The sequence below is a fragment of the Triturus cristatus genome, chromosome 4_1, assembly GCF_964204655.1.
Source record: "Triturus cristatus chromosome 4_1, aTriCri1.1, whole genome shotgun sequence".
NCBI lineage: Eukaryota > Metazoa > Chordata > Amphibia > Caudata > Salamandridae > Triturus > Triturus cristatus.
The window spans coordinates 93,656,779-93,678,856 of record NC_140585.1 but is presented as its reverse complement, the minus strand read 5'-3'; the positions used below and the strand labels follow the sequence as shown (position 1 = coordinate 93,678,856).

The following is a 22,078-nucleotide window of genomic DNA, read 5'->3' as shown; positions in this document are numbered from 1 at the left end:
CTCCTCCTCCTGCATCAACACCCTCCACATGCTCTGCAAGATCTACAGGTGGATCCTGACAGATAGAAGAAGAAAAGTCACCCAGGCCCTCGTCAGCAGCAGACTCGACTACGGAAACGCCCTCTATGCGGGAGACGCGACCAAGCTCATCAAACGACTGCAACACATCCAAAACGCCACAGCACGACTGATCCTCGACGTACCACACCACGGCCACATCACCCCCCACCTGAGAAACCTGCACTGGCTGCCCGTCAACAAGAGGATCACCTTCAAGCTCCTCACCCACTCACACAAACCACTCCACAAGACCAGCCCAGCCTACCTCAACAAACGACATTCCTTCTACACCCCCAACCGCCAGCTCCACTCCGCCGACCTCACACTCGCCACTGTCCCGTGCATCTGAAGAACAACCACCGGCAGGAGGTCCTTCTCCCACCTCACCGCCAAGACCTGGAACACCCTCCCACTTAACCTACGGCAGACCCAAGAACTGCTGACCTTCAGGAGGCTACTCAAGACCTGGCTGTTCGATCAGTAGCGCCCCCGCGCCTTGAGACCCTCACAGGTATGTAGTGCGCTCTACAAATGTTGTTTGATTGATTGATTGATTGATTGGTGGTGAGTTAGGAGAAGGATCTTCCTCCCATTCTCTTGTGGATCCAAGGGACTGTGGGTCAGGGCCAGCTGGGTGGAGTGGAGGTTTCTGGGGGGACATGGAATGATAGGCGGTGGTTCTGGTATGCTGGTCCTGCATCGTGGAGGGCTTTGTAGCCGTGCATGAGGTGCTTGAAAGTGATTCTTTTGTTGACTGGGAGCCAGTGGAATTCTCAGAGGTGTTCAAAAATGTGGGAAGTTGAGGACCTGTCTGGCTCTGTGGTCTTGAATGTTCTGATGTTTTCTGAGGAGTTTTCAGGTGATTCCAGTGTACAGTGCTTTGCCGGGGTCAAGTCTGCTGCTGATGAGTGCGTAAATTACTGTTTTTCTGGATTCGCGTGGGCGTGTGGAAGCATGATGAGGCAATGGTGTTGATCTGATGGTTCATTGTGAGCAAGGAGTCCAGTATGATGCCGAGATTTTGTGCGTGGTCTGTGGGCGGGGTCCCCAGTGTGAAGGGCCACCATGAGTTGTTCCAAGCTGAGGATGAGGGTCCTAGGATGAGGACTTCAGTCTTGTCCGAATTTAGTTTATGGCAGCTACACTTCATCCAGGTGGCAACGGCACTCATTCCTCCCTGGGAGTTGTTTCTGGTGGTTGTTGGTTCATCTGTGAGGGAGAGGATCAGTTGGGTATCATCGACGTAGGAGATAATGTTGAGTTCCTAGTTCCTGATGATGTTTGCAAGGGGGGGCCATGTAGACATTGAAGAGGGTGCGTGGTTTGCTTCAGTGAACTGTGAGAGTTAGGCGTTGATGGCCTTCTTGATGACCTTGGCTGAGAAGGCGAGCAGGGAGATGGGGCTGAAGTTCTTGAGGTCTGTTGGGTTAGCGGATGGTTATTTTAGGAGTCTTTGATCTGAAAGTGTTTCCAGTAGTCAGGGAAGGAGGCGGTCTTCTTGATGGAACAGTTGACAGTCTGGCGGAGCCCAGAGCGATTGCGGTGGTGGCTCTGTGGAAGATGTGGTGCGGACATGGGTCCGAAGGGGCTCTGGAGTTGATGCTCTTCATTGTCTTGAGAATGTTGTCCATGGTGAGTGGGGTCCAGTTGAGCAGGATCTGTTGGGGTGCAGCATGGTTGGATCCGGTGGTGTCGGGCTTGATGGGAGGGTCTTGGGAGTCAAAGCTGTTGCAGATATGCTTGATCTTGTGGTGGAAGAAGGTGTTGAGTTTATCGCAGAGGTCTTGGGATGGTGGGACGTCTTTGGTCTCACTGCTGGGCCTGGCAAATTCCTTGACAATGGCAAAAAGAGTTCTTTACTGATGTGTGTGTTTGGGTTTATTCAGTCCGAGAGGGCCGTTTTCTTGGTGTTTTTGAGGAGGAGGGTGTGTGTGGTGATTGCATCTTTGAAGGCTGTGTGGCTTTGTGGGGTTTTGTTGTCTCTCCATATCTTCTCTAGTCACCTGTAGGTGTGACTAGACTCATGGAGTGTTGCAGTGAACCAGCTGGCCTATTGGAGAGTTGCTTGCCAAGTGCCTTCTTGAGGGGTGCCAAAGTATTGGAGCAATTGGAGAGCCGTCAGTGGAGGCTGCGTGCTGCAGTTTTTGCACCGGCATCTGTTGGTGGAGTGGTAGCGCTGAAGGAGGCAGTTAGCTCTTCCTCAGTGACCTTGTTCCAGCTTTAGCCAGGGGCGTGATAAAGGCGAAAGTGTACGATGGGTTTGATGAGGACGAAAAGCACCCAGTGGTGGTCGGTCCAGAGGAGTTCAGTGCTGTAGCTGATGTTGTCGCTGGTGGAGAAGACTGGGTTGAGCATGTGCCCTGCTGCATGTGTTGGAGCGGTGACTAGCTCTTAAGTCCTATATTGGTGAAGTTCTCCAGAAGGGTTGCAGTGTTCTGGTCATTGGGGTTGTCCACGTGAAAGTTGAGGTCGCTCAGTAGGGTTTAATTGGTGGGTGCGAAAGCCTGGGGGGGCAATTACGTGGATGATGGCTTTTGTAAAGGGCGTTGGGGATCATGTGGTCTGTAGATGAGGGTTCCATGGAGGGTGGTGTTGGGGTCGGTCTGGACTTGGAAGTGGGTGGTCAGGCCAAAGGTGTTTTTTTGGATGACAGCAATGCCTTCTGCTGGTCCGTTTGCGTGGTCCTTCTGGGTGATCTTATAACCGGCGGAGATGGCAGTGGCGATGTGTGGGCCAAGCTAGGGTTCGTCCAGGTTTTCATGAGGAAGGTGATGTCAGGAGAGACAGAGTCTAGTAGGTCCCAGAGTTCAGTGGCATGTTTATGCAGGGAGCGCACATTGAGGAAGATGCTTCTGAGCCGGTCTGGTCTGCTGGAGAGTGGAGCTGGGTCAGGGTGTAGCTGCAGTTGGGCCATGAGAAGGGTCCTTGGGTGTCCTTTGGCGATGTGAGGTGGCAGGCAGCATGGCATCTGGAGTTGAGGGCCAGGAGAGTGCTGCCATCATATATGTGGAAGGTCTGAGAACCAGGATCCATGTCGCTGGGCGTGGTCCATGCATGGACGGGCACATTCAGGCTTACATTATCTCAAGATCTGGCAGCCCCCAGATCCTCCATGGGGTGTGAAAGATCCTCCATGGGGTGTGAAATATACATTTTAGGGTCTTAGTATCTTAAAAACTACTGAACAGATTTACACCGAATCACAAAAAGCATATTTTCTGAACCAAGATCTAGCTTTCTGCCTAATGTGGTGTAAATCTGTTTAGCAATTGGGCTGTAGTAGTGTCTAAGTTTCCAGTGGAAGATGAATGGACCCCCCCTCCTAAGGTACATAGGGAAGACGCGCTACTGCATCCCAGGTGGTGCATGTTTGTTTAAGCTACCAAGCAGACCTGCTTTTTAACGTTCTTTCAAAAATACTGTAGAACTGTGTATATTGAAATTGAATTTGATGTGGTTTTAAGATTAGGGTACAGACCTGACTCTAAACTGTCCTCCTCTCCACTTCCGCTTCACGGATGCGATCTAGTGGTCAAGGGGGAAATCAGCTGCTGCTGATGCAGGCCTGATTGGTGGGGAGGGGCGAGGGACGCGAGACCCCTTGAAATTGCACCCTGGAGCGGACACACAGCAGACACGCACAGCGGGCGTGCCTAAGGCAAGCCCATCTGAGCCCATCCACGCCTGAACAGGTCCAGGGGCCAGGACTCCTGGTCAAATCAGGTCATACTCTGGGGCAGTATTAAGGGCTCTAGAACACAGGGCTGTCCCCCTGGAGCCACAGGTAGAGAGTCTACTCCTGGCAGAAGAACTCCTCATTTTGCGCACAAGGGGGGAGAAGAGGGTTAAATCCCCCCGCTCCCTTAAAGGTAAAGATCCTTTAACAACCACATAAAAATCTTGGTTCTCAACACGCGCTCTCTCCAGAAGCACGGCCTTTAGATCTTCACTCTCCTTCAAGAAGACTCTCCCAATATCCTTGCACTCACTGAAACATGGCTCAATGATGATTCCGGCCCAACTATAGTTGTAACACTACCCGCAGGTTATGATGCCCTTTCGCATAATAGGCCAGATGGGAAAAGATGAGGGGGGTTGGCGATACTGTATAACAAACGGTTGACAATAGAAAAATTAGTGGGAGAAAATCCGGAAGGAGATGATATTTTAATGTCCAAAGCATGTACCAACACCTCAAGTATGGCAATTATGGTGGTGCGAGCTCCTCCACGGTTCATTGACCTCCTCACCAAAAGTATCACCGATCTTCTCTCACAGTTCCAACAACTCCTGGTGGTGGGAGACATTACTACCACTGGGACCATCAACCTAGAGAGGCACAGGCCCAACAGTTAGAAGAAACTATGTCCACAGTGGGGCTGCAGCAGCTTGTGGTTACCCCCACCCATGAGAAAGGTCACACCTTAGACCTCATCTGGTCAACTCAGCCACAGGTTGATCTGGTGGCCATTACTCTGACTGTGGGTGGTCAGTCCACTACTTAATCAGCCTCCAGATCCCCCAAGCTAGCCGCTATAGACGCCCTCCTCCTAAATAGAAAATGGTGCGTAGCTGGAATAAAACTGAGGAAAAGAGCTTAAGGGTCACTCTGCGAGATAACACACCAAGTAATACTGGACAGCGGATCTCGAAGAGAGGAGTAAATCCATCTCCAACCAATTGGTAACAGCCAATAATAAGGGGAGGAAAACAAGGGGAAGAGTGCCCCCTGGTTCACGGAAGAGCTAAGGGGACTGAAACGGACCCTCTGTCACTACAAAAGACAGTGGCGCAAAGCCTAAGAGCTGCAGGCGCTCACAGAGTATAGGTCTAGACTTACCATCTACAAAAAAGCAATCCTTAGAAGAAAGGCCTATTTCTATGAATATAGGATTATGGAGGCAGACAATAAACAAAGAGAAACCTTCAAAATCCTGAAGAACCTTAGCCAAAATCAGATGCAAGAAGCTCCCACCAGCCAGGAATACTAGAACAAGTTCCTGACCTTCTTCTTAGACAAAGTAAAATACATCCTAGCAGACATAGACAATACCCCCATTAACCAGTATGTCTTGGCAAGGGCAGAGCCACATAACGACAGGGTAGATTCGATCACCTCCTTCCAAAAGCTAGACCATGAGTCTCTGCTCCACTTTGCTCACCCGCTGACCCGTGCCCTCCAAGGATTTTCAAATGAGCCCTCCCTGCGATTGAGGGAGAAGTCCTTTCCCTGATTAACCTCTTGCTAGAAACAAGGAAGGTCCCCAGGAAATTCAAGGAAGCTAGAGTAATCCCCCTTCTCAAAAAGATAGGAACAGACACCATCAACATGAAACACTATAGGCCCATCTCCCAACTTCCTTTTCTGGCTTTATCGATGTTTATGGAAGAACATCAATGTAATATCCTGGCTTTGTGGTTATGCATTGCATCTCTTGCTTGCAATGTTGGGAGCCAGAGATGTCAGTTGAGAAGGGCTGAGCACTACACTGGCTGCTCCTGGTGGGGTCTATGACTGGTCTTGTACTGTCTTGTAATGGATTGAATTGGATGACTTGTAACTAAGGGTGGGCGTAGTTCGCGAAGTAGCGCTTCGCGAAGCTACGCAAAGTGAAGTTCGCACTACGCGAGCTACGCGTAGCACTTCACGACCTGCGTAGTAACATGTTCGCACTGTGCAAGATGTTGTTTTCAATGATTGCACAGTGCGGACAAGCAACCGGCACTGTGCAATCATTGAAAATGGCATCTTGCACAGTGCGAGCTGTAGTTTTCTGCTGCTCGAGTAGATTTTTACTCGAGCTGCAGCTTTCTCAACGCGAACTGGTAGTTTCTCATCGCGAGCGGTCGCGAGCATACGCGACCCCTCGCAATGAGAAACCTGACCTCCTCGCGTTGGGAATCTCGCCGGGAGGTTTATTTTCCATGCTCGCGATCGCGAACAAGGAAAAAGTCTCGCCAGGATGTCATTTTGCTTGCTCGCGGTCGCCAACTTGACGTTGAGGACCGCGAGCAAGCAAAAAATGACCGCAGCACTACGCAACACTACGCTACGCATGTTCGCACTGTGCTACGTGCAGTTCGCGTAGTGCGAAGTAGCGCGAACTTCGCAAACTACGCGAGCGTAGCGTAGTGCTTCGCCCAGGCCTACTTGTAACCAACTACAAATAAATATCCAAAGATCCTCTACACGTATGGACTAAGTCACTACAGAATTTTAGCGACGATCTTCTAAAGAACCTGCTACTTCCACCTCTTCAATCTTCAATCAACTACTTCCACAGACTTATCGGTAACTCAAGCTGGCACCTATCTCAACTGGCACCCTTGACCCCACCAGTGGCCTCCCATCGGGCACCCTCAACACAAAGTGCCAGTTCAAATCTCTAAGCGGCTCCTGTCTCTACCTGCTGTGTCTGCCATTGCCTGCGTTTTAGCTTGCTTACTAACGTCTACGCTTTGTGCCTTTCCTTCAATGAGTGTAAGCCTAACACTTCTCGAGCCTGCCAACGTATGTACCTACCAACTCCTTCTTTACTGACAGTTCCTGTTTCTTCAGTGAGAGTTCCTGCCAACGTATGCGTCTGGTGTGGTCATCTGTGCCTACTGGTCCTACAGTGCGTGAAAAGGACTATTTTTCTATCGCCAACAGCACCTCAAGCGTCCCAAAAATTAGTTTGTGTGTCTCCACAGCGTGTCAACATGAAGGAACTATGATGCTGCTTTTGTCTCTACAGCATCTGTTTCTTATACAGCACAAACCATCTCCTTCTATGTTTACAGCGGTAATTATAGACTGTCTGTGTTATTGTTTCAGCATGAAGTGAGGTGTTTCATTTCCCTGGGATTTCTCATGCTTTGTCTTCCAATGACTGATAGTGTGGTTGTGACGGCGTCACTGTGTGTGCCGCCATATTTTGTTGGGCAGTAGGCAAGTTTTCACCAATGAACTGCGCATTTGAAGCGGAAGTGCGGGCAGGCACCGCCGGAGTTTATTTCTATTTGCCAACCACGTCTTCTTCTACATGTCGTGTCAAGACAGAAGGATGTTAAGGACTCCTTACGGTATCTTTGGGGAGTTCCTGATGGGCTCACTGTTGTTGGTGAGGAGACGCTCTATGGTAAAACTTTTCTGTCTGGAGGTACTTTTTAATACTTTTTAGTGTGTCTTCACCTGTTCTTTATCGCCTCATCTTAAATACGCTGCAGTACCTCTTGTAAACATTATTCTGCAGCACTTGCCTGCCACAGAATTTCGATGACAGGCACACCTGTGATTTCATGTTTGTTTCGTCTACAAGACGTCTCTGACCACCCATGGCATCAGGTTTTTTTTACGTTTAACGTTTGTTTTCTTCACAGGTGCCTAGCTTCCTGATCATTGCACAACATGTTTGCTTCTATGCGAGGTGTGTCATGGGTTTTCCCCATTCCCTATGGTGCACAACTATAGATTTAGTGCGTTTGTCCTATTTGTTATGTGCACATTTTACCCTACACAGGGTGTCTAAGGTTTTATATTCACGCAGTGCACAATCTGTTCCTTAACACAAGGTATCTTGTATGGGTTTTGAGTCCCGTCATTACAGTGCACAGGGGTTTTTAGTCCCGTCATTACTGTGCACATTGTTACCTCCACACGGGGTGTCATACAAGGGTTCTGAGTCTCATCATTATCGTGCACATTTTCTTCACTTTCACACGTGGTGTTACGTAAGGGTTCTTGTTCTTCTACTGGTGCACAACTATGAACTTTACATGAGGTGTCTCATATAGGTTACATTCCCATTTTTTTTTACGGTGCACATCATGTTTGCCTCTTCATGAGGTGTCTCATATGGGTCACATTCCCGTCTGCTCAGTGCACAAGAATTTACCTCCAGGGTATTTCTTTCCTTTCAGTGCACACTGTCACAGATTCCTACCCATATACTCGGGTTCCTACCTGATAAGCTAACTTTTAAGTTGCTTTGGTGCACAGTGTGTGAGCTCCACACTAGTTGTCCATCCATACACGGACACCTCTTGTCTCATTTGGTTACACTACACAAGTTGTATTTGATATTTTATTGAGATTTTCATGTAATGGGAATTTTGTGTGATTTATCTTAAATTGTCTCATCATTTCCCTTTACAGCTCAGTTTTCCTCCTGTTATCTTTTATTGATTTCATCTGTGAATTCTGGATTCTATTTTTCTTTGTTTTCTCACACTGTGGTGTTCTTTTGTCTTCTGGAGGTTTTCTTCTTCGTTTTCTTTTTACTGTCTACTCTTGGTCTGTTGGTCATTGTGTTGTGTTTGACTTGTCTCGTTTTATACTTGCCTGGCCAGTAGGTATATCTGGAGGTAGTCGTTTGGTACTTTCTCTTTTTGTTGTTGTTGTGAGGAAAAAGGGATGGTATTGTCACTTTTTGTCATTCTTATGGCATTCTCACCTTTTGTCTGTCTTCTCTGTTTTCTTCACTTATGTTTTCGTTTCTCCTTTTGGTTGTTCTGTTTTCTCAATGGTTTGCGATGTTTCTGATTTACTCTGTGTTTCTTCTATCTTTTTGGTTCTCTTTTCTTTCTTCGTTGTTTTATATGGAAGAAAAGGGGATATGTAATATCCTGGCTTTGTGGTTATGCATTTCATCTCTTGCTTTGCCAGTGGAATGTTCATCCTATGATGTAGTACAGAATGTTGGGAGCCAGAGATGTCAATTGAGAAGGGCTGAGCACTACACTGGCTGCTCCTGGTGGGGTCTATGACTGGTCTTGTACTGTCTTGTAATGGATTGAATTGGATGACTTATAACCAACTACAAATAAACATCTAAAGATCCTCTACACGTCTGGACTAAGTCACTACAATCAACTACTAGGGGACAGACAGGCAGGCTTTAGATCCCAGCACATCACTGAGCTGGTGATGCTGTCAGTACTGGATGATATAAGGCTAACAACTGACAGCAAAAAGCTGTGTGCTCTGGTCTTCCTTGACCTGTCGGCGGCGTTCGACACGGTCAACCACTGTCAACTCCTGACAAGAATCCAGGACATTGGCGTCGGGGGTACGATACTTCATTGATTTACCTCCCTCCTGACAGATCACACCCTAAAAAGTCAGATGGGTGATTGTGTGTTCGACAGGGGGTCTATAACCTGTGGAGTCCCACAAGGATCTGCACTGTCCCCACATATATCTTAGACAACTAGTGAGAGACTTGTCTCAGATGGACTGCCAGGTGTTTAACTACGCAGACGACACACAAATTACCTTACAAATTGACAACACAGCACAAGCCAACACACGGGTGCAAGACATACTGAGATGTGTGGTAAACTGGATGACAGCCAATTCACTTAAGGTTAACCTTGGCAAAACGGAGGTATCGGCCACTATTATGGTCAGCAATCAATTTTGGCCACAGGAGCTGGAAGACACTCATCTCCAACCCTGGTGGTAAAAAGCCTGGGTATAAAAATAGATGCCAAACTCTCACTGTCCAACCAAGTATCCATCGTGTTCAGGACCTGTGTGGGCCTGCTAAGGCAGTTGAGGAAATTATCACCTCTCTTTTCTTTCTCCACCATGTGGATGGTGGTGACCGCTTTGATCATGTCATGACGAGATTATGGTAACTCGCTTTATATTGGGTTACCGGACAAGTTGCTTGGCAAACTAAAGGTGGTGATGACTGAAGCTGCTAGGCTGATCTTTAAGCTCCACAGACACACTTGGGCCTTTCTCCTGCTGCGGAAATTACACTGGCTCCCCATTAAACAGAGGGCAAGATTCAAGGGCCTGTGTATCGCCCACAAGGCACTGTATGGACAGGCCCCAAGATACATCAAAGAGCGCATGGGGAAATACGTCCCCGGCTGCACCCTAAGGTCATCCATTGATGGCCTACTAACCTGCCCACGGTCTAATTACACAACTAAAGGAGGGCGAGCCTTTTCTGTCCTCATCCTGCAACTGTGGAATAGGCTGCCAGGCCACCTCTGGTCCGAAAAAGCCCTCCTTCCATTCAGGATGAAACTGAAGTCTCTACTCTTCACAGAAGCCTGGGCATAATATAAATCAATCATGGGCTAACTTTCACTTGTGGTACTATAGCTAATCTTCTCGAAGTGCTTAGAGACCTGATGGTATTAAGTGTTCTACAAATCACAATTAACATTAAATTAACATAGAGCCATGGGGACCACCACCTCCCTGGGGCTTTGTTTTAACTATTGGAGGGGGCACGCAGGTCCCCCTCCTGGGATTCTGAGATGGCCAGGGGACCACCACCTCCACAGGGCTCTTTTTCCAAAAATGGAGGGGGACTGTGCAGACCCCCTACTGAGCTTCTATGAAGCCCCGGGGACCACCACCTTCCAGAGGCAATAAACAGAATTGGCAGGGGTACAGGTACCCTCCAGACCCAGGGGATTACTACCTACCCAGGGTCGAAAAAATAATTAATAATGGGAGGTCTCCAGGCCCTATAAGGGCCACTAACTTCCTTGTGCCAGCCCACACTAAGAGAAAGAAGGGGGGCTCATGGCACCCTTCTAGAGCCATACATGGCCCTGGTGGCTGCCACCCCCAAAAGCCAGCTCCTGCCATGTCTCAGGGTGCCCATCCCTGGGACATAGCTGTTTGCTCTGACTTGGTGGTAGCAAGTCAGAGCACGAGCACTGCGGCGCCGCACACCCCCACCCCCCCGCCATGGGGGAATTACCCCCACGGCGAAGGGGTTAAAATGCCACACAGGGCTTTTTATAATGTGGCCAAGCCACTCATGGAGAAGCTTGAGGGTCATAATCCTAGTCAAGTTCTGCGATCTAAAGGAGCACTAGGTTTTGAAATCTCCCGAATTCATCTTGAACGGAACACTGGAAAATCTTTCTCACTCCAAGTCTTGTGGTTGTGGAATAACCTCCCCACATCACTCAAAGCTGAAACCAATCATTGGCAATTTAACTTGAAACCAAATACTTGGCTATTTCAGTAAGCATAACTGCATGCCTGATTCAGAGAGGACATTGCACTCATGGCAGAGCCACAGCAGTTGTGCCGGGACCTCAGTTGTGCAGTTACCCATTGAGGAGTTTGCTACAGTGGTGGGGCCCCACCACAACTGCGGGAACTCCGCCAAGAGTGCACCCCCCGCCACAACTGTTGGGCCTCCGCCACCAGTGCAAAGACCCTTTGTGAATCGGGCCCTTCCTGTTCGGATATTAGCACAGGACACCCCTCACGGCATCACAGTCAAACTTTATAAATACATTTCATCATCATTGGGGAGAGGAGTTGGCCTAACGGCTAGGGCAGTCAACCTCAAATCTGGGGAACTGGGTTCGAGTTTCGGCAATGACGCTGAACATCCTATGATTCTGGGCAAATCACTTAATCTCCCCATGCCTAACAAAAGTGAATGTGTCCTCATATAATGCACGCCCTCGCCTCCACGGACTACATCCTCCTCGGGGACCTGAACTTCCACCTTGAGAACAACAACGACACCAACTCCACCACCCTGATCGACAACCTCACCAACCTCGGACTCAGACAACTCGCCACCCACTCCGCCAGCCACACGCTTGACCCTATCTTCTCCGCAAGTCCCCACGTCGCCTTCGACCACACCACCGAACTCCACTCGACTGACCATCGCTGCATCCACTTCAACTTCTGGAAACCACCACGCACGACTGCACCCAACAGATACCTCGCTGCTGCTGGAGCAAAGTCACCAAAGACCAGCTAACCACTCGCCCAGAGCCCACCTGCCGACCCCACGGACCCCGACTCTGCCACCTGCAACCTCAGTGAGTGGATCAACGACTACACCAACACCCTCGCCCCGCTCAAGAAACCCTCCATCAGCCACACCAGCAAGAAAGCCAGCTGGTTCACTGAAGACCTCCAGGCCTCCAAGCAAACTTGCCGAAAGCTGGAAAAGAACTAGCACCGTGAACGAACACCGGACAGCTACGCAGCCCACAGGGACGCCCCCCGCAGACGCCATCACATCCTCAGATCCGCCAAAAGGGCCTCCTTCAAAGACCGCCTTGACAACAACACACACAATAGCAAAGAGCTCTTCAACATCATGAAGGAACTCTTCAACCTCAGCTCCAACACCAATGACATCCCACCTTCGCAAGACCTGTGCGACTCGCTGGCCACCTTCTTCCACCTCAAGATCACAGACATCCATGACAGCTTCAATGACACGACTGCCCACACAACCACCCACGACCACCATCCGCACCAACCGCCTGCTCTCCTGGACCAACATAAACGACGACGACATCATCAAGATCATGAACACCGTCCACTCCGGATCTCCGTCAGACCTATGCCCACACCACATCTTCAACAAAGCCAGCACCGCCATCGCACCCCACCTCCAGAAATCCATCAACATCTCCTTCGAGACAGCAACCTTCCCGGAGAGCTGGAAGCACGCCGAGATCAACGCCCTACTCAAGAAACCCAAGGCGGACCCCAAGGATCTCAAGAACTATCGGCCCATCTCCCTGCTCCCGTTCCCGGCAAAGGTCATCGATAAGACCGTCAACAAACAACTGATCCGCTACCTCGAGGAGAACAGCATTCTGGGCCCATCCCAGTCCGGGTTCCGTAGCAACCACAGCACCTAAACTGCCCTCATCACCGCCACCGATGACATCAGGACCCTGCGAGACAACGGAGAAACCGCAGCCCTCATCCTCCTGGACCGGTCAGCTGCCTTCAAAACGGTCTGCCACCGCACACTACGCACACGCCTCCATGACGCCGGGATCCAAGAGAAGGCCCTGGACTGGACCACCTCCTTCCTCTCCGGCAGAACACAGAGCGTCCGCCTCCCCCCCTTCCGTTCCGAGGCCACAGAGATCATCTGCGGCGTACCCCAGGACTCATCCCTCAGCCCAACGCTGTTTAACATCTACATGGCACCGCTCGGCCACCTCACCCGACTGCACGACCTCAACATCATCTCTTAGGCCGATGACACCCAGCGGATCCTCTCCCTCACCAAGGACCCCCATACGGCCAAAACCAACCTCCATGAAGGAATGAAGGCCGTCGCCGAATGGATGAGGAACAGCCGACTGAAGCTGAACTCGGACAAGGTGGAGGTTCTCATCCTCAGATCCACCCCCTTGGCCTGGGACGACTCATGGTGGCCGACCGCACTGTGAACAGCCCCAAAACCCACCGACCACGCACGCAACCTAGGGGTCATCCTCGACTTCACCCTCTCCATGACTAAGCAGGTCAACGCCATCTCTTCCTCCTGCTTTAACACTCTCGGCATGCTCTGCAAGATCTACAAGTGGATCCCCACCAAAACGAGAAGCAAGGTCACCGAGGCCCTCGTCAGCAGGAGGTTGGACTACGGAAACACCCTCTATGCAGGAGCCTCGGCCAAACTCCTGAAACGGCTTCAATGCATCCACAACACCTCTGCACGCCTGAACCTCAACATGCCTTGCCGCAGCCACATCACACCCCACCTGAGAGACCTGCACTGGCTCCCCGGCAACAAAAGGACTACCTTCAAGCTCCTCACCCAAGCACACAAGGCACTACACAACACCGGACTCAACAAACGACTCAGCTTCTACACCCCCACCTCCCAGCTCCGCTCTGCCGACCTTGGCCTCGCCACAGTCCCCCGCATCCGAAGAGAGACCACCGGCGGAAAATTGTTCTCCCACCTCGCCACCAAGACCTGGAACACCCTCCCCACCCACCTATGGTAGACCCAAGTCCTGAGGTAATTCAGTTTTTACTCCATTTTGTATTCTGTCGCCATTTTGTTGCCCTCACTCAGGCAGCTTGGTAAACCGAGTGTTTTTGCCCTTTGTACTGCCACGTGTCAAATAACCTTCCCTTCCTTGTTGTGAAACTAATTCCAGGAACTAGCCAGACTGACTAAATCCCTGCCTATACTGACTAATCCTTGTCCCAACTATTTGTTGGCCTTCAGTATTCTTTCTCCGCATTATCCTATTTTGCAAGTTGTCCTTTGAAGCACACAAACATGTCCTGCCGTTACTGATTGACCTATAGGTGCTGTCATTGATTGACTTATGGGGTTGGGCAAAAACACGACTCAAGGGGGACGTTCTGGTTACATGATGGCTTGTTTTGAATGTTTTCCTATCGGCTAATATTTGGCAGATCTTGTATGTCCATATTGGCATTTTGCATGCTTGCATGAGCCAGGACTGCCCCTTTCTTTTATGCTGAGTTTTAACCCTCACATATATAAGGCCCCAGTGTTCTGCTCTCTTTGGACTGCCTCATTCAGTTGCTGCGGCTTCTGGGTGACGTAGTCACACTCATTTTGAGTTTAATAAAGATGTTCTTTTATATTTCAGTTTCTGTGCCAACTTCTTTTTTTTTGTTAGTTTAACCCTGAGAAGGAGTTTTGAATTTCTTCAGTCCTGCTGACCTTCAGAAGACTCCTCAAGACCTGGCTTTTCGAGCAGTAGCAGCATTCCAAACCCCCCAGCGCCTTGAGATCCTCACGGGTAAGTAGTGCGCTTTATAAATGTTATGATTGATTGATTGATTGAACTGGTACTACGTAAAGCGTTCTGATACCCGTTTCGGGTCAAGTTTGCGCTATATAAAACTCTGTAAAATAAAAATAAAATAAAAAATTGTGTGGGACATCATGAAAAGATGGTGCTGAAGAGGAAAGAGATGACGTGTGTCATACAGATGGAGGATTTAAAAAAGGTGTTGGGGTGAAGAGTGTGTAAATGTCTAACAGAGTAAGAAACTGCGGAGAAAAGTGGTGTGAACGAGAATGACTGAGACATTCCGTAGATTGCTACTTCTTCTATCGATCTTAGTAAAGTTTAATTCACAGTCTCAGATTTTCAGAATTTATATATTTCAATTCATTTATTTATTCCGTGTTTTGTATAGCGCAACCTTGACCCCACAGGGTATCAAAGTGCTTCACAGTTAAAGATGTGACTACTTTTTCTTTAGTACATTACTCTGAACAGCAGTTAACACATTAAAGTCCAATTCAAAATTATAACAGAAACTTTACTCAGCAAAAAAGACTTTAGCACATTCACAGAATGTAAGTCTAGAGGAACCATAACATGAAGGAAAGCAAGAATTTATATAAAACAGGTGAAATTGGACCTTTTCAAGAGAGGCTCTTGCGTATTTAAGAAATGTTCTAGGTGAATCTGTCGAGGTTGTTTGGTAATAGTTACAGTAGGAATTTGCTCATTTGAAAGATCTTGGTTTCTTTCTTGAATCTTGTGGAGTTAGGTAACCTTCTGATGCTTGGAGGTAGCAAATTCCATATTCTCGGTGCAGCACCCAAGAACGCTCCGTCATAAGTTTTTTTCCTCTAGAAAATCGGTGGCTTCAGCACTAGGTCTCTGGCGCTCCTTGATTGTCTGCTTCCACCAGAAATCTTCCATTTCTGAGCTTGATACCTTGGTGAATGGAAGTGTAGCGCTTTGTGTTTGATACACGCCAATTTGAGTTGAATTCTGGCTTCGTAAGGTAGCCAATTCAGCGCTTTCAGGTAAGGAGATATGTGGTTGAATGTTTTGAAACTGTTATAAACATTGATGCTGTGTTGAGGCAGGCTTTTAGTGGAGCTGTTGCGATTTTGGGAAGCCCTGAGAGTGTTGTGCATCCATAATCAATCCTCGAGATTACTCATTCCTGAACTGCCATATTGAGGTCTGCTGTTTTGATGAATAGTTTCAGTTTCCTAATATAGTTCAGGTGATCTAGTGTGAGTCCTACTGATTTGGTTGATTCTACAATGCTCGGGGTGCAGTTAAGTGCAGTGATTAAATTGGTCCATTCTTTTATAATCGGTAAGCTTTTGGTGGGGAATATTAGGAGGAATTCTGTTTTTTGTGTGTTTAATTTAAGCTGATTTCTTGTTAACCATAGCATTGGCACCTGTAATGCCTCATTCAATGTTTTGATCTCCTCCAAAGAAGAAATCTTAATGTAAATCTGAGTGTCATCTGCATACATGTGGAAAGAGATTTTGGCAAGGCGGAGTATATCTGTCAGTGGCTCCACATATAGGTTAAATAGTGAATGGGAGAGGATTGAGCCTTGTGGAACCCCGATCTGAATGGGGGAAGATGCTGACAGGTTTTTATTTACCAGAAATCTTTGTGTACTGTTCCTCAGGTAGGGCTTGAACCATTCTAAACATTTCCCGAAAAACCCGTCCTTTTTCCAGACATTCTAGCAACATACCGTGGTTAACTGTGTTGAACGCTGATGATAAATCAAGAAAAATTAAAAGACATGTTTTGTTCTGTTCCAGAGTGAGCAATGCGTTGTCTGCTATGTGCAGTATTGCTGTTTCCGTACGATAATTTGGTCTAAACCCCAATTGGCAATCGTCTAGTAGTTTAAATTTAGAGATGTGTTGACTTGGTTCTTGATGCACACACTTTTCTATCACTTTTGCTAATAGAGGAATGTTGGATACTGGATGAAAATTGTGAGGGTCTGCAGGATTCTCTTTCGGTGTTTTTATGATGAGTGTTGGACCCGGCCTCGTAAGCATGGCCCTACTTGCCCCCGCACCACATAACTTGGTACCTGCAGCCCCAAGCACACGGCCTAGCCGATCCTTTCCACCAGAATACCTGCACCCGACCCGGGCACCCTCGTGCATGGCCTCCCTCCTTTCGGCCACCCCGGGCCCGCGTGCCCACCTCAGGCAACAAGATGGCCGCCCGGCCCCAGCGCGACCCGGCCCTAGCGGCGCCACTCCGGCTGGAGGACATCACGCTTGCCAGGGGATGAGAGAGGGAGGAGCAGTCTCTATCGCACCTCTGAACTCTCCTGGGACGATGGGTTTCGATCGGCCCTCCGGCCTCACTGAGGGCTGGCTCCAGACCTGCTGGGTGTCTGGGACTCCTCCCGACCTGGCCCTGAAAGGATCAAAGACAATGGCAGGAAACCTCGACAAGCAACCCCCAGGTGACAAGACCCCTGCCTGGACAGACTCCGGACATCAAAGAGGGGTCGACCTATAACAGGGGGTGCTCTTGGACTGTCCGGCAGATTCGACGCTGGAACGACGAGAGCCTGCTGACGCGGTCGCGGCTCCTGGAACTTAGAACCACCTGAGCCCTGCTGAGTGACTCGCGGCTCCCTGAAGATCGTAAGACCTCCGAACTTGTACCTGAGCCCTGCTGAGTGACTCGCGGCTCCCTGAAGATCGTAAGACCTCCGAACTTGTACCTGAGCCCTGCTGAGTGACTCGCGGCTCCCTGAAGATCGTAAGACCTCCGAACTTGTACTTGAGCCCGCTGAGTGACTCGCGGCTTCCACAGACTCCCACGGTCCCGCCGGACCCCAACTACAACAAGCCTATCCCCCAGCTCGAGGATTGTGAGCTGTGCGCCGGATACGTCCCTGCCTTGAACCTTTACCAGAGACTGTCCCGCTACCCCCTATCCCTTCCGAGACTCATTGAGCCCGCGCTCTCCTTGTACATATTTGCAGTGCTAACCTGATTGATAAAAGATTGATTCCTAAGAACGCATGGTGTGGTGTTTCTGTGTCGTGTGGTGCCAGAAGTACGATCCTAGATACGAGATTCCTCCCCCCTGAGGAGTCTCCCGCCAGTGCCCGGCTACGATACTTTGAGGGTGGGTCTCAGGGTAGTCAGGATCCCTTTCCGGGCTCCTCTGAGGTCGCCGTCTAACATTGGTGGCAAGCGACGGGATTCGGGCCCATCACCTAGAGATCGTACCGTGAACGACGGACGCACTACCGACAAAGATGGCAGAAGGAAGCGCCATGAGCCCCGCAGAAACCAACGCCAACAGGGTGTTCAAGGTGGAACAACTAGAAGAATACACGCACAAAGAACTAAAGCAATTCTGCAAAGAACTTAAAATCGCTACCACCGGTCTCAACACCAAAGAAGATTTGCAGAAAGCACTGAAAGCTTGGGTGGATGCCGGGGCCTCCCGCCCAGAAGGCACAGGGGAGCGCCCCGACGAAGCCGAACCCCCCCCAAGGCGAAAGCAGCAGCAATCAGGTGCGAGGCATCGTACCAGACGGGGGCTATCCCCGGAAGAACTCGCGGACAGAGAGAGAAGCCGCAATCACGAACTCGAGTTAGCCAAACTCAAAATTGAAGGCGAATTGAAGTTAGCGGAAAAAAGCTAGCAGTAGAGCAAATGCACGTGCAAGGCGAGCTAGAAGAGAAGAAGCTCCAACGGGAACACGAAGGAAGGAAGCTCCAACTAGAGCACGAACGCAGCTTGAAAGAACTCGAGCTCAAGGCCAAAAGCGAGGAAGGGAGGCCCCCGGGAAACCGAGAGGCGGCCTTCCCAGCGGAGCAGAAGGTCCACATCCCCAAGGACGTGGTCAAAGAATATTATAAAAACGATGACATTCAACAATGGTTCAGGGCCTACGAGGTCGCCATGACCTCCCATCGGATCCCGCAGAAGGACTGGGGGGCAGGGTTGTGGGGACGGTTTCTGAGCGAAGGAAGAGACACCCTGCTCGATCTACCCACCGTCTAACAATGAGAATAACTTGTCCCATCTCTAGACAGTCTGGGAAGGATCCTTGAGACAGGGAAGCATTGACTAACAATGTTCAACTGGGGATGTCCTGGTCAATGGATGGCACACATTTTGCTGGGAGTGGATCGTTGTAGTGGTTGTTTGGCTTAATGGCTGATATAGTTTAAAAGATGTCGCTTTGGTCATATAGTTTGAAAGTAGACCATTGAGCTTTGTTTGTGGGTACTGGCTGATTGAGCAGTGTTGAATCACTTGGTTGTGAAGCCTCCAATGTGGATGCTGCTGTCCTGAGCTCACATTCCTTGGGATTATCCTTGGATGTAAAGAAATTTGTGAATTCTTCACAGCTAATTTGAGATTTTGTTGATTCTGGTGCAGAATTGGCCATTTTGTTCAATTGATGTTTTACCATTTCAAAGAGTTTAGCACTCTCCAATTCCGTCCTGAAGAATTTGTATTTTGATTTGAGAACATTTTTATTGTAGGCGCTTCAGGTTTTTCTTAGCAATTTTAGCTGTGGGGATGACAGTAGTTGTCTCCATTTCCAATCTGCTAGTCTCATTTTAAAGCCTTTCTTCATTTAGTGCTCCGCTGAACCAGGGATTTTTGTCTATATCCGTAATTCGTTTTCGTGTTAGCTGCGTTATAGAGTCCATTATCTCTAACATCTTCGCATTGTGGTGCTCTGTGAGTTTGCTAGCGTTTGTCATATTTCTGGGAGGGGAAAGAAAGATCCCGCCTACATAGCTTCATAACAAGATCATTGGATTTACTCAATTATTTGATACTACTAACAAGCATTGACAAAGGCAATAGCTGTGGCTTCTTTTTGGCATACATTCATTGTTGTGTTAAATGTATGGTTGTAAGAACAGCAAATTCACAAGGAGGATCCCAGATACTGGTAGGTGACAGGCTGTGTGAAACACAGGATTATAGTTTACATGTTTCTACATGCTTTTCCTCTTGGAAAGGATTCCCAGCTAAGATTCTTTATCACGACCCTTTTAGAGACCTCCCATACCCCACCATTTTCATCCCAATTAAAGCACTGTTTGCATGTCGCCTTAATTGATCACAATGTAATAGTGTAACTGACGAAAGATAACTATGCACGAAGCATTGGCCTTTACAGCAGGGCTTTAAATGGGCAGGTCCTGACCGGTACTGAGTACCTGCACTTCTTTAAATTGAAACGAAGATGTACCTGCACTTCTCGGCACAGCACGGCTGCAATTAATTTAATGGGAGAGTACTGGCACTTTTTGGGGGCAATCAGGCACTCTGTCTGGAGAGTACCTGCACTTCTACATTTCCATTTAAAGCACTATAGAGGCTGTGACTGCATTGGAGACTGGGAGGCTAAAATCCTAGGTTAATAATATCCCAAGTTACGCGCTCCCAGGACAACAACTTCCAGTCAGTGTAACTCATTGCCCTTAACTGGCTACTTTGGGAACTCCTACGACTGTATCTGGCCGGAGTTACCCCTGCACAAAAACAAATATTTTTTTCCAAAGTTTAAGAGAGCTTTTGATATCTTAAATGCTGTCTATTGAGAGATCTATTGATGCCTCACATTTTAGTGTTGGGAACACCCGTGGCTCGGCCCCGGCTCGGCTCTCCTCGTGCATTCAGTTCTTTGGCCCCACCTGGTTCACAAGAGGGAGACAGGACATGCACCCTCGCATCTCCCTGATGTAAACTCCCTCCCAGGCGCAGAAGCAGCGGAGAAAGGTCACTCGGAGGTCACACTTACCACAGTCCGGCCAGCACCAGGATCCAGAGGGCCCTTCCTGAAGGTGACAGCCTGCCCACGTCCATAGCGGTGCGTCCTGGTGTCTGTGTGTGCTTCTTTCACTCCGTGAGCGCGCGCTTCCTCGTTCCTCGGTATGTGAGGTCACCGGCCTGTGCGTTTGCAGCGGTGTGCGCGTGTGCGTCTAGGCATCACGTCGTCCTTCATCTGCCGGTGTGTGTGCCCGTGTTCTCTTGCTTGTGACTGGCTATGCTCTGTTTTGTGTCTCTAGGCAATGCGTGCTTGCCTGTTATCTTCCTTCTTCGTATTTCATTGACAGTCAGTCCTCTACGTTGCTTCTTGCCTCCTTCCATATACTTTTTCTGTCACTTCTCTGCATCTCAGTGCTTTGTTTCCACCACCTCTCCTATTGTGCCTTCCGGTAATCGTTTTTCGCCCCTCCTGTTGTTCAGCGCGAGTTGCACACCTTCATTCCTTTCTGCTGTGTGTGTGTTTTGCGTGCTTGTTGTATCCTAGCACTTAGACGTTCCGTGCTAGCATCAGGCAGCTGAAAGACTCGATGGCGAAGATGATATTCGTGCAGCTTCCGGTAAAGCGATGTCAGTTCCTGCTGAGTGACATTCCGCTCTCAAATGACTGAAATAATCCCCTTTGTTGGTAGGGTGCACATAAAAACCACACTTCCTGGAGAGTCAGTTATGTTGTTACAAGTATTTCTGCAGAGTGTTTCTAGAGACCAAAATTTCAGGTGCAGTGGACCTGTGACGACAACCCGCTCCTCATTTTCTCCTTCTAACCGGAATGCAATGTTGCTTTGTGCAGACGACCCTTTGCACCAATCGCTTGATAATTCGAGTGTATGTTGCTTACCCAAAGAGGTTCTCCTTTTAACATGATAATGAGTACTGCCCACTTGCTCTGGCCTATGACCAACTGCTCAATGTTGATTACCCAAAGCTGTACTCCCTTTAATATCACTACTGTCACCATGCTCTGCTCAATGACTACCTATTGCTGAGTCATGGGTGCTAGCTATGTGTTTTTTTACCTGAGCGCAGTGATGAGACTGCGTCTTCGCTCTCCCTGTGTAAATCTGTGTAATTCTCTCAACTTTGGGGTCTATCATTAACTGTGAATGTATGGGATGTGTTGTAGTCTGTTTAGCTAAATGTGGAGTCAGGTGCCCAGATTGCCGTCTTCCCTTGTTCGTAGTTAGCCCCCAAGACGTAGGGTGCCCCCTAGTGACCAAGCACAGCTGCTGTCTCGCTTCCTTGCCTCTCTCCTGTGCTGCTCACCTACACCCCTCCCTGCAAAAACCATCGTGAAGCCACATGAGTGTATCTGATTTTGAAATCACATCCACTGAATGAAGTGGAAGGATATAATGTTCTTGCCTGAGTTGGAAAAAGCCAGTTCCAGCGAGTTAGCCTGAGGCCAGTCAGAGCCACCAGGTAAAGACTGCGGCCAACTGCATGGCCAAGACTGCACACATGCAGCATCTTTTGTCTAGCCCCAAAAGCTCTCCTTGACTGGTTTTGGTGGCTGTGGAACTCTGTACACTTTACCTCTGCTAATTAGTGATAAAGTACCTGTGTTCCCCCTTTCAACATGATGAAAATAGCATACCCTGGACCTGTAAACTAAATGTAACAGTGCAGACTTGACTAAAGGCATGCTATTTGTAGAACCCCTATTGACCGGCCTAGATCCTCTATTCAAATA

The 22,078-nt window shown here is 48.9% G+C and overlaps 1 protein-coding gene across 5 annotated transcripts in view; it reads right to left on the bottom strand.

The window, feature by feature from the left end:
* Positions 1-20,883, bottom strand: part of LOC146839636 (uncharacterized) — a 376,335-nt gene extending 355,452 nt beyond the window's left edge. For all 5 annotated transcript variants that reach the window (XM_085650366.1, XM_085650365.1, XM_085650370.1 and 2 more), the window contains exon 1: positions 20,360-20,883. In XM_085650366.1, the coding sequence (XP_085506492.1) occupies positions 20,360-20,424 (65 nt within the window). In that variant the 5' untranslated portion in view covers positions 20,425-20,883. The remainder of the gene's footprint in view (positions 1-20,359) is intronic.
* Between the last annotated feature and the right edge of the window lie 1,195 nt (positions 20,884-22,078).